This window comes from Protopterus annectens, chromosome 8.part0, assembly GCF_019279795.1.
Source record: "Protopterus annectens isolate FY-2018-M chromosome 8.part0, PAN1.0, whole genome shotgun sequence".
Classification (NCBI taxonomy): domain Eukaryota; kingdom Metazoa; phylum Chordata; order Ceratodontiformes; family Protopteridae; genus Protopterus; species Protopterus annectens.
Window position 1 is genome coordinate 645,197,755 of NC_056741.1, and position 16,305 is coordinate 645,214,059.

At 37.7% G+C, this 16,305-nt stretch overlaps 1 protein-coding gene across 3 annotated transcripts in view; it reads left to right on the forward strand.

Annotated features, from left to right (window-relative positions):
- The window catches only part of LOC122808962 (sodium- and chloride-dependent GABA transporter 2-like), a 1,071,132-nt gene that overhangs the window by 235,059 nt on the left and 819,768 nt on the right, over positions 1 to 16,305 (forward strand). For all 3 annotated transcript variants that reach the window (XM_044080126.1, XM_044080127.1, XM_044080128.1), the window contains exon 2: positions 10,814 to 11,041. In XM_044080126.1, the coding sequence (XP_043936061.1) occupies positions 10,819 to 11,041 (223 nt within the window). In that variant the 5' untranslated portion in view covers positions 10,814 to 10,818. The remainder of the gene's footprint in view (positions 1 to 10,813; positions 11,042 to 16,305) is intronic.

Here is a 16,305-nt window from a genome sequence, read left to right on the forward strand (position 1 = left end):
GAAAAAAGAAAGCAATGCTTTCTTTAAACACTCCCTTGAATGCCCGGATTACAAATTAAAATTTATAATTCTTGAACAAGTAAACCCTAACATTAGAGGGGGGGACTGGGAATCAACATTAGAGTACAGAGAGCTGATTTGGCAGCTCAAACTTGACGCAGCTAAACCCCCAGGTCTCAATGGCACCTTAAGTATTGGCTCTGTTTTAAAGCTTAGGAGGGCCAGGTTATAACTGCAGTGACTTTTTATGTATTTATTAATAAAACATTTATGACATAATTATATTATTTACTTTTCACATTTTAACTGTATACACTTAATGTAAAAACATATGCAATTTATTTGTTACCATGACTATTTTTACCCTTGTGGCATGGTAAATTAATTTTGCATTTCATGTATTTGTTTAGTTTCTAAAGTTTACGTAGGCTTACTTCCTAGTTGGAATAACCTTTTATGTAACTATCAACACAATATTTTTTATTCATCAATATATCAACTATTCCTTATCACTCAACTATACATATTCAAAGATTAAGAAAATACATGTGAATTAATTGTCATAGTGACGATTTACACCTTTGTGCCATGGTATGTAAATATTTAAGAAATGGCAATAAAAAGAACTATGCACTTTATGAAGCAGATGAATGAAATAAGAACAACAAAAGCTCTCATCTGTCTTCACACATCAAAGGCACAATTTTGCATTTGTATGCATTTATGGTTATGTTATTAGGTTTATAACCATTTTAAACTTGTTTTTTCTGGTTTTTAAACTATGTTGTTAATGAAGGTATTTGTAAATTGAGAATGCTGCTTAAATGTACATATATTTTAATTCAGCACGTGATTAATTAATGTAGCTATTTAAGCAATTGCTTATGACTTTATTGTGTGTATGACTTGATAAAGCCTGAAAGGTATCTGTCTTTATATCTGGATTTATTTCGCTGGTCATTTTACTCTCAATAAAACGCTTGTACTTCTGCCTGTTGGATTATTGCCTCTGTTAGCGGACTTGGTACTTCATTTACTGGTTTGACTCTTTCATCGTCAAAATTTTATAGGTTGACAATACCAAGGTATCATTACTGTCTACCTGTAAACTGAAGGGAACTTTTCCTTGTGGACAAAGCAATTGGTGTAAATATATTCATAAAGGATCATTTTTATTTTTGTAACACCTAAATAGGCCTATATTTTGTAATGCACATTATAACTCTAATTCTGTTGGAATTATTTATCTGGCTACATGATTAGAATGCCCCTGATTTTATATAGAAGTGACTGCCAGAAAAAAAATCTGCTAGAATAAGAGAGAGTGATTCTAATGATGCTTTAGCTAAGTATTATTTAACACTCAAGAGCAGAAAAAATAGCTTTTCCTTCTCAAAAATTGATCACACATTGTGTGATTATGGGGGGGGGGGGGTAATTTTAAGAAAAGACTGGAAATTTGAAAGGCAAAGTGGCAAATTTATTTACAAGCATATGTGTTTCTGGGTATTAATGAATTATTTAATATTAAATGAAGATAACATTTGTTAAATATTAAATAATACTTAGTAGAGCTAGGAAGTTTTATTAACGTGATTTATTCAAATTGTCTTTTTGCATTTAATATATACTTTTCACTTTATGAATGAATGGTTCCTGTACACATGATTTTTAAATTATCCATGATGTCCAGTGTGGTGCTTTTTTTTTTTGTTTACATCACTCCTGTAGCTGAAGTTTGTTTCAATGATGTTTCAAGCAATGGAAAATGAGGTACTGTAAGAGACTGGGTGCAGCCAAAATCATGCTTTTGTTGTGGTGCTGAAAATCATTTATTGTAAGAATGCAAAAAGAAAATATGCAGTCAGTGTGGATAAACAGGTCATACAACTGGGAATTATTTACCTAAGTGCAGGAAATGTTATGATATACGTCATGTTTGGATGGATTACCCATTCATGCAGGAAGAAATACTGGAGGGAAGAAAGTACTTTTCAGATAACTCATAGCCTGAGCAAGATGGTGCGGCTATGGATGATGGGGGGGGGGGGTGAGGAAGAGAATGAAGCAGTGGTGGATAAAGACATTTATACAGCCTATTGAAACAATAATGGAAACAAACGTGAAAGTACAAATATAAAATGCATCTGATATACCAAATAGAGATAAGAGAGAAGAATGGGATGGGGAAATGGGTGAAGAAAATTAACAACCACAGTGGATGCCAAAAAGGAAAAGGGTAATGTTTCAGTATTAGAAGTAAATGTAAAAGTATTAGTAATTAAGTTAAAGGCTTGACTAACCAAATGGTGTAAAAAATAAGCCTGGAATTATATGTTTGTTTGATATAGGATGCATTAGAAAAGAGAGAACAAAAAATTGAAGCTGAGTGGGGGAATTTTTTTTTTCAGTAGGTAATGAGGTGTGCTCAGGAATAATACTTATGATAAAAAAGCAAAGCAAAAAGTAATGGACATAGTAGTAGTTATGCCAGGAAGACTGGTATGTGATATAAGAAAAAAAGAGACAACAGTTATAGCAATACTTGACTACCCAACACAGAAACACTGTAATCTCATTTGTATGTGAAGAGAGCAACAACCCATGAATGATTGACAACTTCAGTTGTTATGCTAGATATATAGCAGTAAGGTTCAACTTCCTAAACTCTAGAAGTCTTGCTTCCATGGGGTTTAACGTTATCTAAAAAATCACTTTGGATTGTAGCATATTATGGTTAGTCTACCATCTATTGCCCTTGTATCCTAAGCTCTGTTATCCATTGCCTCCATTGCACTGCACTACAACTGGGATTATCTTCTGCTTTCAGGGGGCCATTTCTAGCAACCCAAGGTTAGCGTTTTCAAGGCATGAATATAAAATCATGTGTTCTGCACAAAGTCAGTACTGTGATTGTTCATATATGTGCCATTTTAAGTCATGCCTTTCTCAGCAATATCTCATTATAGCTATTTTCATGTAGCTGTTGCAATAGCAGAAGTATTTCATTTTATTGGCTCCTACTTTGACAATGTACAGTCAGCTAAACTTGATTCAGTGGAATACTTTCATTCAAATTTGGCACATTAAGGAAATGACCTTCTGAAGCAATGTATGGTTATCTTCATCACGGCAGCCTATAAAATCATGTGTTCTGCCAAACGTCCTGCTCTGATTGTCTATATTATTTGTGCTATTTTAAGGCATTCCTTTACCAGCAGTATACCCTTTTAGCCATTTCATTTATCTGTTCCAGAAGCAGAAGTATTTGACTTTACTGGATCCTAATTTGACAATGTACAATGAACCAAGCTTGGCTCTTGAAATAACTTTCATCCATATTTGGCACATATGGAGAATGGTACTTTTCTCCGTGATTTAACTATATCAGAGTTGATTGTAATAGAAAAGAGTACAGTGAGTCTAGATTCCTTTGCTTCAGTAGTCTCTTTCATGCACAAAGCCAAGTGTCTGCCAGATTTATCCTTGCTCTCTTTTTTGACCAAAACATGACGTGGTATATGCATCCCAGCAGTAGCTGGTCTACAAGAAGGTGTGGGTGTTATAACTATTTGCTACTATTTTTAAATCATGTTTTAGCTCTTTAGGCATTAAATATGAGCTTCTGCTTCCTGTGTCGTGTGCTGTGTCAATGACTTTCCATGAAACTTTTATTCTGTTTATTACCTAAAATGTTATAATCTGAATCACTTTTCATCCTTAAGAGTTCAGTTTATGCTTACCACGTTTCCTGTTTAGCTGTTTTACTAGTGATGGCATTGTTTTATTACAAATGCATTCTGCAATACCATGCAGTTCCTGTCTACTTGCCAACTGAGTGCTACATTCATCTTGCTGTTCATCAGTACTAGACTACTGGCTGTGTTTGCACACTTCTGATAGCCTTGTAGTTATCTATGTGGCTGGTAAGTACCAGTGTCTACTTCAGGCTCCCTTTCTTGCTGGGGCACAGCAGCTAGCTGGTGGGACATATAGGACATGTGAAAAAAACACTGAAACACCATACCAGTAAAGTATAGAATACATGTTATCTTACCCATAGTCCACTGTTACAAATGAAAGACCATTTCCCTACAAAAAAGTGAATGTCATAATTGTACAAATCATGACAATGTTCACAGCACAGAAAAACCTAATAACTGGTCATGCTCAAGGATAATGGTTTGGATGAAGTGTTGGTATGTTACAGAGTAACAAGTCAAAGGTCTAACTACCAATACAGAAAAGTGGGAAATGTCATGCACAAAGACATTTGTGTCTCAGTAGAAAGAGAAATATCATTAACCCAAATTCAAAAAAAAGTCACACTTATTTTGTTCTGAACTGTATTGTAAGAAAAATATTTTAAACATACAACACATTTTGTCATTGTCCGCAATAAAATACGCATCTTTCCACTGCAGACACTGGTGTATAACAAAGTAGTTTAAATGTCTGTTAATTTTTCTTTGAAGTACAGTTAGATGCAAGAATGGTCAGTTAACAGCTTTTGGATTACAATTATAGTTTTCATACCTCAGGAAGAATGTGGGAGAGAGTCTGTCAATATTTGGACTAAAAATTGGAAGCTTACATGAGGATCAGCTAGTTTATTTTGTTGAACATTTACAACTACTGTTAAAGAGGTGAGAGCTGCTCTGAGAACACAAATCAGAGTAATTCAGACAAAAAGGGGAACGTTAAAATATGTTCCAGAAGCTGCACATGAAGCTTGTGACTCACACTGCTGCTATTTCATTTATATATAAAAAAATATATATATATATATATATATATATATATATATAGATTCACTTCATAACACTGAAAGCTCAAAACACTGAAACCCAAAACACTGAAACTTCAAAATCTTGAAAACTTAAAACAGTGAAAAACACATATCATACATATACTGAGTTTAAACAAGATAAATCATAACACTTTCCACCAAGTGTAAGCAGGGAGGCAAGCCACTCTGCACCCCCCATGTGGGGGGCTGTGCCCCCTACAGCGCCTGCTAATTAAATATATCAACTCCAAGATTGCACTTAGTGTAGTGAAGTATAAGTAGCAGGGGGTGGGGGGTCACAGCCCCCCACATGGGGGGCACAGGGGGGGGCTTGCCCCCCTGCTTAGACTTGGTGGAAAGTGCTATGATTTATGTTGTTTAAACTCAGTATATGTATGATATGTGTTTTCAGTGTTTTGAGTTTCAGTATTTTAAATTTTCAGTGTTTTGAAGTTTCAGTGTTTTGGTCCTCTATATTATGAAGTTTTCTCATTTTCAGTGTTTTGAGTTTTCAGTGTTATGAAGTGAATCCACACACACACACATATATATATATATATATATATATATGGGTCTCCTTCTAATGACCCCGCGCCGATTAGCCGACAGTGAAATCACCACCACGAAGCGAAACCGACAAGCGCGGTTGACCCGACGAACGACGAATCCCGACATGAGGAGGACCACCGGGGAATGGCGACAGACCCATATATATATATATATATATATATATATATATATATATATATATATATATATATATATATAGATATAGATATCTTTCCTTCTGTTTAGCATGGCTCGTATAAAGGGGGCTTTAGGTGGATTCTGGAAAAAACATCCAAGATCACCTTACAGAGGCAGGCCCACTGAGATATAATAACCATAACCGTTTAATTCTGATGCATTGAAATAGAGTACAAAGATAATACTAAAATAACTGACATATACTCTCAACCATAACTGATTGATTAATAAATACATACATACTTTTTCTTCACAAGGTTAATCCCACTAGGCCAATGGCCACTTTACAGAGGAGTCTTGAAATGGTAATGGAAAGGGAAATTTGACAGGATACTGGGGAACGTCTGCTACGCTTTTTGATAAGTGCTGTAGGATCTTTCACATCCACCTGAGATACCACCAACTCAGGTAGATGGGGCCTCAGTTTAATATCTCATCTGAAGGACAGCACAACTAGGAGTGAAGCACCCCTCTTATTCTGCACTGCAATGTCAGTATTGTAAAATCAATCTTATTTAGAGCCCACAGCCTTCAGCACCAAATAAATATGCACTACCTGTTGAGCTACTGAGACTGAAAATAAGCACTTTAGTTTTTCATCCCCTTCTAGGGAAAACAGCACTGAAAGACAAAAAAAATGTACCAAGCAAATGCAGCAACAGGAATTTCCTTGTGCTCAATTTCTGGTTTGCTGAGATACCACTAGAAATACTTAGATCTGAATGTTGTAGTACCATATCTGCAACAATTTGCCAGAAAGTCACAAATATTATACTAAACAGAACAAAACTTTTGTTTTCTTTGGAAAATAATTCTGGCTAAGCCAAAAGTAATGGGGGGGAGGGCGGAACAAGGCCCCCAAAAGGGACACATTTTACATATTATGTTTTATCTATTTGCAAACGAGGTAAACCCACTGGAGAAAGTACCCCTTTTTAGAGGTAATTAGGAGTACTGTATAAGTGATGCAAATGGAAGCAGGAGGATTCAGACCCTGTACTTTTAACTTCAGGCTCAGTCCACTAAGCTCAGAGCTTTAAGTGCTAGACAACTGTAATGCACTTAAAAGGTAAACAGAACAACAACAGGTATTGCATGGACATGCATTTTCTGAACAATGAGAATTATGAAATTCTCCAAATGACCCCCTCTCCAAAAAAAAAAATAAATTATGTTAATGGAGAACTGGCACCTGTTGTGGTGGATTAAGGCTCCAAACTCTTAATGAGTACAGGGTTTGATTTGTTCTACCTCCACATTTTCCTACTTAACCAGCCAGCTTCTAGCTTAAAACACTGACTGAGTCTGGCATTACACACACACTGACATGCATACACAAGTTGCTATCCCCAAACCTTCTTCAGAAGCAGTCTCTTACTGTGCAGGCAGTTGTTCTCCCACTCACACTTCAGAAGTTCTCTCTTTCAAAACCCACTCTTTAAAATCGGATGTGGAAGTGCTCTTCTGCATTTGGGTGAAATTTGTATCTATGCGGAAGAGAGCTCAAAGGGGGACAAAAGAGTGCTTGCAATGTTCAGGTAATTCCAGTGATTTGGACACTCAGGGGGGCACACATTTTCATGGGGGGGCTGCCACTGATAAGTATGTTTATTAGAGAGTGATGCAAATTTTTTTTGCAGAGCTATATTTATCATGTTAAGCAAAGCCTCAGTCTGCAGTGAGTTTGCCATGATTAATCATGTGCCATTTAGTTCATATGAGAACAATTTAAACTAAAAGGTTTAAAGCAATCTCATAACTGCAGTGCACCTAAGGTTGCAAAATGCACAAAAAAGCTTATTTGCAAGAGGGAAGCCCTCTCCATACACCTAAAGGCAAGCCTCCACATCCCCATTTTTTAATATATGTACTTCAAGTTCATGCAAATTCAGAGATGAGGGAGAAAGTGGAACACAAAACTAAAACTCACACTATCCCACTTCTCCAAGTTCAAACTGCAGTCAGTGTATATCTAGGCAGTTCCAACCTAATGAAGCCCTGACAAAAGGTAACTTACAGCCTTCCTATTTCAATGTTTCTAGACTCACTGTTCCAGTGAAAATGCATAGGTTTCCCACCTGCAGTGTAGTAGATGTTGCTCTACTTGTATCAGTCCTTGACTTGTATATTAAAATACTTTAATGCATTCATTCCCTATTATGTGCCAAGAACTTTTTAGTATGTGTGATGAAAGGAGATACTGTCAACACAGCTAGTTGGAATTTTGTAAATAATTATATGTCATGGGTGAATATTGAAATGATTTATATAAGATGCTTGTGTTGCAAATGCATTAGAACTGTATGTCAAGTGTATATCAAACTGCTTGTACAGAAACGTGTGTTGAAAAGGGTATTTGCAGAGTACTGTTTGAAATGTAGCCACAGTGTGCTCTACTGGAAGAGAACAGAAATGTACATGCACTATTGTAACTGCTTACATGTATATATTTTAACAGTGGAAACTGGAGTACAGGAGGTTAACTTCAGAAAAATAACTGAAATTAAATTACTTTATGGCTAGGCCATAAAAGATGATATATTTCAGTTTTCAATACAGCAAGACACACAATGTCTGTACTAGGAAACTTTCCGTATTGTCTTTAGGGTGAAGTAATTACTAGTTTTGAAAACATGAAAGAATGGAAATGTTTTATGACTTCCAGCATCTGCCAGAGATCGGAGGAGGAGCCCTTGTCTGTATATTTTCACAGATAGATACTAAATACTGCCAGCTTCATCAATGGTTGTTTGGCCTGGGAACAATCAGTCAGATGACAAGAAATAATTTCATTCTGCAAGTTATCCCAGCAGTAATATTTGAGATACTAATTTGAGAAGTCTCTTAGTGAGACAGAGCATTCGGCATTCTGTCTTGGACCTGACAACGACCAGAAGATCCATTCACCATATCTGCCTTGCACTATTAGTAAGTTCCTAGATTATAGTATAATTCTCTTAAATTCAGTCAGGCATATAGTAAAGCTTAGTTTAGATATTTTTCTTTGTTTATTTGAGACTGTTCTGCAATGTTGTTTTAAATATTTCCTGTGGTTTTGAACTCTGGTGTCACTGTGAATATATATATTTAATATTATCTTGTTCTTTTATTATTTATTATTAAACATATTTAAACCTTGCATTATGGCTGATCTGTGTAGAGATATTTAGGTTTTGAGAGTACTTGCAGATTTATTAGGTAACACTGTGTAGGCAACTCCTAATAGCCTTGCTTTTGGTCAAACTACCATTTGTTTTAATATTTAGTATTACACAGTAAGATTAGGGCCTTAAAGTAGCTGATAAGGAGTGGCAGTAATAAGTACGTTATAGTCTGGGCAGAAGGAGGCATAGCTAGTAATCCTGTGCAGCATTTCCCAGGTGTGTGTATGTGTAAATCAAACCTCAAAGTGTGTGCGTGTCAGCTACTTGGGCAGGGACACAAAGCACTAGTTGGACAGAGAGGGTGCTTGGGGTCTTGGCTTAGTCTCTCAGTTGAGATCTCAACTGTATAGCTGCATCAGTGGGGAGTCTTATTGGGGATCTGGAGGAAGAGTAAGAAACCAGCCCCGGACTGACTGGTCTCTGTGAGCTCTTAAGGGAAATTGCACTTGATGCAGAGAGCTGCATGTGGAAATACTGTGTGTGTACCTGTCATCCTCCCAGGGTATGTCCCCTACTGCTGCTAGTGGTGAGGATTGAGGCTCCTTAATTACTGGTCTAGTGGATGGTCATCACAGTATGTATGCTTCAGAAGACTAGTTTCCAAATCCAGAGACATCTTATACCTTTAGAGTACTTTTTTCTTTAGCCTCATCTTAATTATGATGTACAATATCCTCTACCCTACAGTCTATTACTTTTGTAGTTTAGAGGATTCATTCTACTTCATTCAGAGTTATACCTCCTTGAAGACACACAACCTCAAATTATATCCTTTTAATTGACATTTTATACAATTTGCATTATTCAGATTTAGCAACATGTAAACTGACATTCTTTTCAGCATTCAAATAAATAGAAACGAAAAGGGCTTTTGGACTTCTTGGTGGTGCTGCGGTAGCATTGTCGCCTCACAGTAAGATGGTGTCCAGTTCGATTCTCAGCTAGAGCATCTTCTGCATGGAGACATGCATGAATGGGCATACCTTCATTGAAGGTTGTGCGTCAGGGCTGGTAACTTGACATGTAAAAATCAACTACCAATAATTAGCAGACCGGAGTTCCGCTGTGGCGACCCCTAACCGGGAAAAGCCGAAAGACACAACAACAGTTTAAATTCTTAACTGTCATATTAAAACTCATTCACATTATCAATGAGTAAAGCATGTTTAAATGATTGTCATAAAGAAATAATTAGATGTGCATCGTAATCTGAGATTCAGAAACCATACTGCAATGAGTAAACTTGTTTGGACTTGTGTTTGTGTGTGTGTGTGTGTGTGTGTGTGTGTGTGTGTGTGTGCGTGTGAGCATATGTGTGTGTGTTTGTGTGCACGCGCGCGTGTGTGCATGTGTGTGTGCGTGTGTGTGTGCGTGTGTGTGCACGTGTGTGTGTGTGTGTGTGTGTGTGTGTGTGTGTGTGTGTGTGAGAGCATGTGTGTGTGTGCACCTGTGTGTGCGTCTGAGCATGTGTGTGTGTGTGTGTGTGTGTGTGTGTGTGTGTGTGTGTGTGTGTGTGTGTGTGTGTGTGTGTGTGTGTGTGTGTGTGAGCATATGTGTGTGTGCACGTCTGTGTGCGTGCATGTGAGCATGTGTGTGTGTGTGTGTGTGTGTGTGTGTGTGTGTGTGTGTGTGTGTGTGTGTGTGCAGATGTGTATGAGTGTGCACTCACCCTTGTTAGAAGGTGCTTGTACAACTGCATTGCATGAGTTGACAAGAGAGAACATTAATGCATTTGTCTGCAGTTACACAGAGTTCCTTTCAGAGACATGATAATGAGTCACTGATGAGTTGTTGCTCCATGTGGTCTTATTTTGCCTCATTACAGTATATTTCCATCATTATATTGAACATTTCAGCATCGTCAACGTACTGCTGGTAACAATGTGCTTTTTGAATCCTTGCCATGCTATTAAATTTACTTGTCCATTTACTTTATTGTAGGATTACCTTGTAAATTTCCTTGTTTAAGGAACTGATTTCACTTGGAATAAAATAGTGTTATTAATGTTCAGTGGATCAAAGAGGTGCTAAGGCAGAAAATCATGAAAGATTTTAAGAGAATAATGAAATGAAAAATGCATTAACCTACATGTTTTTGTATGCTTATTTTTAGCTGACATGGATAATGCAATTTCTGATTCACAATCCTGTGTGGCTACTATAAATGTACAGAGCCCTAAAGAACAAAAGAAGTCAAAGACAAAAACGATGGATGATCAGAAGCTGAATGAAAGAGGGAAATGGAATAACAAAATTGAATTTGTACTTTCCATTGCAGGGACAATCATTGGCCTTGGCAATGTCTGGAGATTCCCCTACCTCTGCTATAAAAATGGAGGTGGTAGGTATATCACAGTCTATACTTGAGCTATTAATAGTTATACTGGTGTTGCAACACAGAAGTGTAACAAAGCACATTGTTTGCATATAAAAGACACTCAGTGGTCCACAGAAATGCAAACTGTAACAATTTTTTTTGCCTAATGTTCATCCTCCCCCAAGCACTGATATATTTCTGAGGTTGATTTCAGCTATTACAGTACATTTCTCAAGAATCTATGTAATTTCATCTAGTTCTGCATTGCTGAAAGTTCATATCACAGTACAAAGAGAAGCTTCTAACTAAAGCCACTAAGCTCATTTAGAAAATGCTTGCTTATAAAAAAAAGTCAAGGAACCTAACTGTACAACAAGCCCCAAAATGCATGAGTATAAATAATAACACCTGACAACATCTCAGTACGTAGGTAACATAGGTAAGAAATCACAAATAGATCAGTGTGACACACTGCACCCAAGTCATGAAAGACAGTCACATTAGTTTGTTAAATAAGCTGAGACAATGGCAAGACTTCACAAACAATTTAAAAAACATTTCTGACTTGTCACTTTACTCATACACTGATAAACCCAGAATTCTTTTTCACATGTCTCTAAAATACGAGAATGAGATGGTATGGAATAACCATTTATACAATATTGAACTGCGTTTTCCTCCACTACCTGATAGGCACGATTCAGCTTATATTTTCTTTATATCTATTCATGTGGATTTTCATCAAGTGCTCTGCTTTTTTCTTACATTCCAAAGACGTGCCATTAGTTGAATTGGCTAGTCTCAAAATTACTCATAAGGATGAGTGTGTCTGTCCATTCTGAAGTATGCTGACATTATGTCCAGAACTGCTTGTCTGCCTTAATATATATATATATATATATATATATATATATATATATATATATATATATATATATGGGTTACCTTCATTCGATTGACAGCCCATTTGACTGAAACCCATTTGATCGAAATTTCATTTGACTGACAACTAGTACTTCATTACACTTTAAGGCAAATAACAGGGATTTGTCTCCTTCCCCAATGTAGTGTGACCCTGGAGTTGGTATATATAGTTGGGGGGGAGGCTTAAATTCTGTACTTTTTGTGTTATTTTCTTCTTTTAAACAACACTAGGGGGGATTCCCCCCCCAACTATATCTATACCAACTCCAGGGTCACACTACATTGGGCAAGAGGGCAAATCCAACAACAAGCAACAACAAGGACAACAACAAAAACAAAAACAACGACAACAAGCAGTTCTGTGGCAAAATAAGCTCTCTCACCTGTTACTAAACACCATAGGAGTTCCTCAAGGCTCCATATTCTCTTTCTCTCTTTCTATTTTATAAATTACCTCCTCCATACACAGTCATCCCTGAAGCCTATTCAGTATGCAGATGACTCAACTCTATATGTTTGACTATGACTCTCCAAACCTACACTAGCTGCCACCCAGCCTAGTTTTACTACACAGCTCAGTGGCTCTCATATCATCATCTCATTTTTAAACCAAAAAAAAACAAAACCTCTTCTCTTCACAAAACAAATACATAATACACCTCACATCTTACTATACAATACATCCCATCACTCTACATCATATCATCTCCCCACAGACTACAACAGCATCGATACAACAAACTATCATTCACAACAATATTAGAAAAAACAAAACCATTAAGACCAAACCTAACAAGATATGGACAATTATATCCCTATTCCCCACACCACCTGGCCAAACCACCCACATGTCCTATTGTCCACTCTCTATGCTTACCTTCTAATCTTCTCTAAACCTATACAAATCCTCATTAACCTTAACCAATCTTGCCAACATCATGTTGCTACAATCTCTCTACAACTGACTTGTAGAACTACTAAAACTATAGAACAGACCACTGCTTTAACCTGAAAAAGCAAAATTGGAAGAACCCTCCCAACCATTTTAAAATGAACCAATCACCTAAAGCACAACCAAAATATAAACAACCTACTAACAACCAAATATAATTGCAAATCCAACAACATAGGCGTGATGCTCTGTCTCTTAACACCACTGGAAAATGGAACTCTCTCCCAACAAGACTATCCCGGTGTTATTTGCCTTAAAGTGTACTGAAGTACTAGCTGTCAGTCAAATGAGCTGTCGATCAAATGGGTTTCAGTCAAATAAAATTTTGATCAAATGAAGGTAACCCATATATATATATATATATATATATATATATATATATATACATATTTACATATATACACATTGCCCTTGCATGCTGTGATGGACTCTATCTTTTCCACAACCTTGAATAGGTTAAAGCAGACAAAGGAAAATGATTGAATGAATTAATGAATTAATTTTCATTAATGAACAACAAGGCTTGGATTTATGGACAAGTGGAATATGCCTGTGCCTGTGCAGCATTAATGTCAAGGGGGTTGTTCAGAGAAGTGCCAGAGAGCTAACTAGATATGTAACCAGCAGGGAATAGTAACTGCTTATCATGTAAGGATTGTGTATGAAAACATAGGCACATCAATAACAGGAAGAGCAGCACTATGCTACCATATGGCAGGAGCTGGTCTGCAGTAGCATACATGGCAACATCAGATCTAAGGCATGCTAATACACCCACAACTGTGTATGCATTCTTATACAAAACATTTACGTATAGTTGCAGAGAGCAGCTGATTACCACAAGAAGGGAAGCACAGCTAAATACAGCAATCAGTAGATAGAGCAATGTGAGTGTGCACAGCAAAGTAGCATTCCTGTTCATCATATAAATGGGGAAGGAATGGGTTTGATAGGAAAGTGGAGAACAGCAAGCAGTAGTAAATGCAGAAGATTAACTGTAAAACATGAATGGTTGGGGTAGGAAGGAATGGTATTTTTGGAAAGGATAAAGCTACTTTTGTAATTTCTACAAAAGAAAGGCAAGTGGCAAATGTACCAGTGGAAGGCCATGGGTGACACAGAGGGAGAAGGGCATGTAGCAGAAGCAAGACAGACAAATACAGAATACATACACAGAATGACAGACAGACAGATAGATGAGGTGTAGATATTGGATGGGCACATATCTACATCTCCATCTCCCATTTTTGGAGTAGGGTGGTGGTACACCATCATATGTTATAATAATGATGACTGCACTTCTCCCCAGAAGAGGTAATGCCATTGGCATAATTTAAAACACCTGGTTCCATTCATACTAGGCATCCACATTCCTCAAAGGCCATAGTAGTAGACTACCATGCATTTCTTAACATCCCATGTACAAGAAGAACAGGAAAATCCTGCTGTCACTGGTATACCATACAGGATAGCCACACTTTTACTGTTTGCTGAGCAGCTGTGGTTACTCAACAGGGATTCACACACACTGGTGTTCTACCTGGCTTCATTAGCATCACCACTGTATTATCTGCCTCCTGTTAGTATAATATAAAACACTCTCACCTTTTTGCACAACACTGTACTAAGATGTAGAGGAATTTGAGTAAAAAACCTGTACATGTGGAGCATTACAGGGTAAGTGGAGTATTACAGTGTTAAAGAAGGAGTCCTGCCTATTGAAGTAGCACATCCACAACTACAATCTCTTTAGTGACTGTAAGGGAGAATGAAGCTCATACCTTGTTAGATTTGTAAGTGTGATCCCACTGCAATGGCATAGCACAGTACTGTGTGTGTGTGTGTGTGTGTGTGTGTGTGTGTGTGTGTGTGTGTGTGTGTGTGTGTGTGTGTGTGTGTGTGTATGGGGGTGTAGAATCAAGCCCTGAATATAGGATACTGTAGGGATAATATGCCAAAATGGGTGTGGGTTTCCAGGCTCATGTGTAGAGCCATGGGTCAACACAAAAAGATGGAGTAAAGTTGTGAATAGCAATGACTACAGCAGACAGTCATTTCCATTAAGGCTGGGAGGCCAGGCCATACTCATATGCATGACACATTATAACATATACAGCCAGTGAATGACATGCTTTGACTCAGGTTTACAGGTACTTATATAGCAACCTGAGGAAGACAACACCTAGAGAAACTCAGGAGAATGAACTGCTATTACTGGCCCTTCATATGTATGACGTGTTTCCTGGGAAATGGTGCTGAAGACATTATTATCAGGAACTGATTTGACAGGGGCTGGTGTAAAATGTGAATGTTGTGGGAGGCCATAATAGATCACTCCAAAAGGTGCATTGGAAAATTGTTGGTATGATAGTCTGTGCAGAGATAAAGGCATGGGAAAATGTGATAGACAGGTCCACCAAAGAGGGTGGACCACCCACATAAGTGCAGATGACAGAGGCAGAGAATTTCTTGGATGTCAGTTGCCAGCAAGGATGATTGGCCTCTTATTTTGGCAGGTGGCTTGGATGGTAGAGCAGGCCTGGCATCAACACCTGTGGATCTGTAGGGAAAGTACTACATTAATAATGTCCATTACAATAAACTATAGCACACCAGTGAGAAACTGAAGAGAGGGATTGACCAAAGCTGTTCTGCATTATCTGTCCTTCAGGGCACCTCTGGACTGTAAATGCAATATCCTAAGTAAAAAGGTACATCTTCAAATGTATTTTATAGTGCTGTTTCCATGTGGACCAGTATGCATGCACAGAGGGATATGGTGATGTGTGTGGACTGGCAATTATGCCATTTGCCTTAATATTTTCATAGGTTCCATTGGTGGAGGGTTCAGCACAACAGGACAATATAGGGCTGATGTCAGCAGGGCACCTGTTGCCAGCAATGATGGCAATGTACAAGTGGCACAGTCCACTGACATAGTACCACTGTCTGCAACATTACAGGGAAAGGAATCACCCTCACCCACTATTACAGAGGCCTCTATAAAGTTACTAGTGTAGCACACAGTCTTACCAGAGCACAACAAGCTTGCTGTACTTGAAAGTCCCCCAGGTGCACCACCTGTGTCCTAAGATCTCACAGCATCTGTCATGCACACTACCTTTGAGGTTGGCATACCAATCACAGGAAAGAGATGCAGTGGTTGCAGCAGTGCCTTGACTCCAAGACTGTTGTTGATATGGCTACCATACTTGGAATTAACAAGTTAATGTGCAAATAAATGATCCAGTTACAGACACCTGCTATTTATAGCATTATAGAAATAGTGAATGTGCTTATAGGAAGACAGACATGAAGTGCACAGTGACATTGTGTATTGAGACATTGAGCAAACAATGCTGCTGAGGTCACTGGTGGCAAAATTTGCCCACAAAAGTACATCCATGAGACA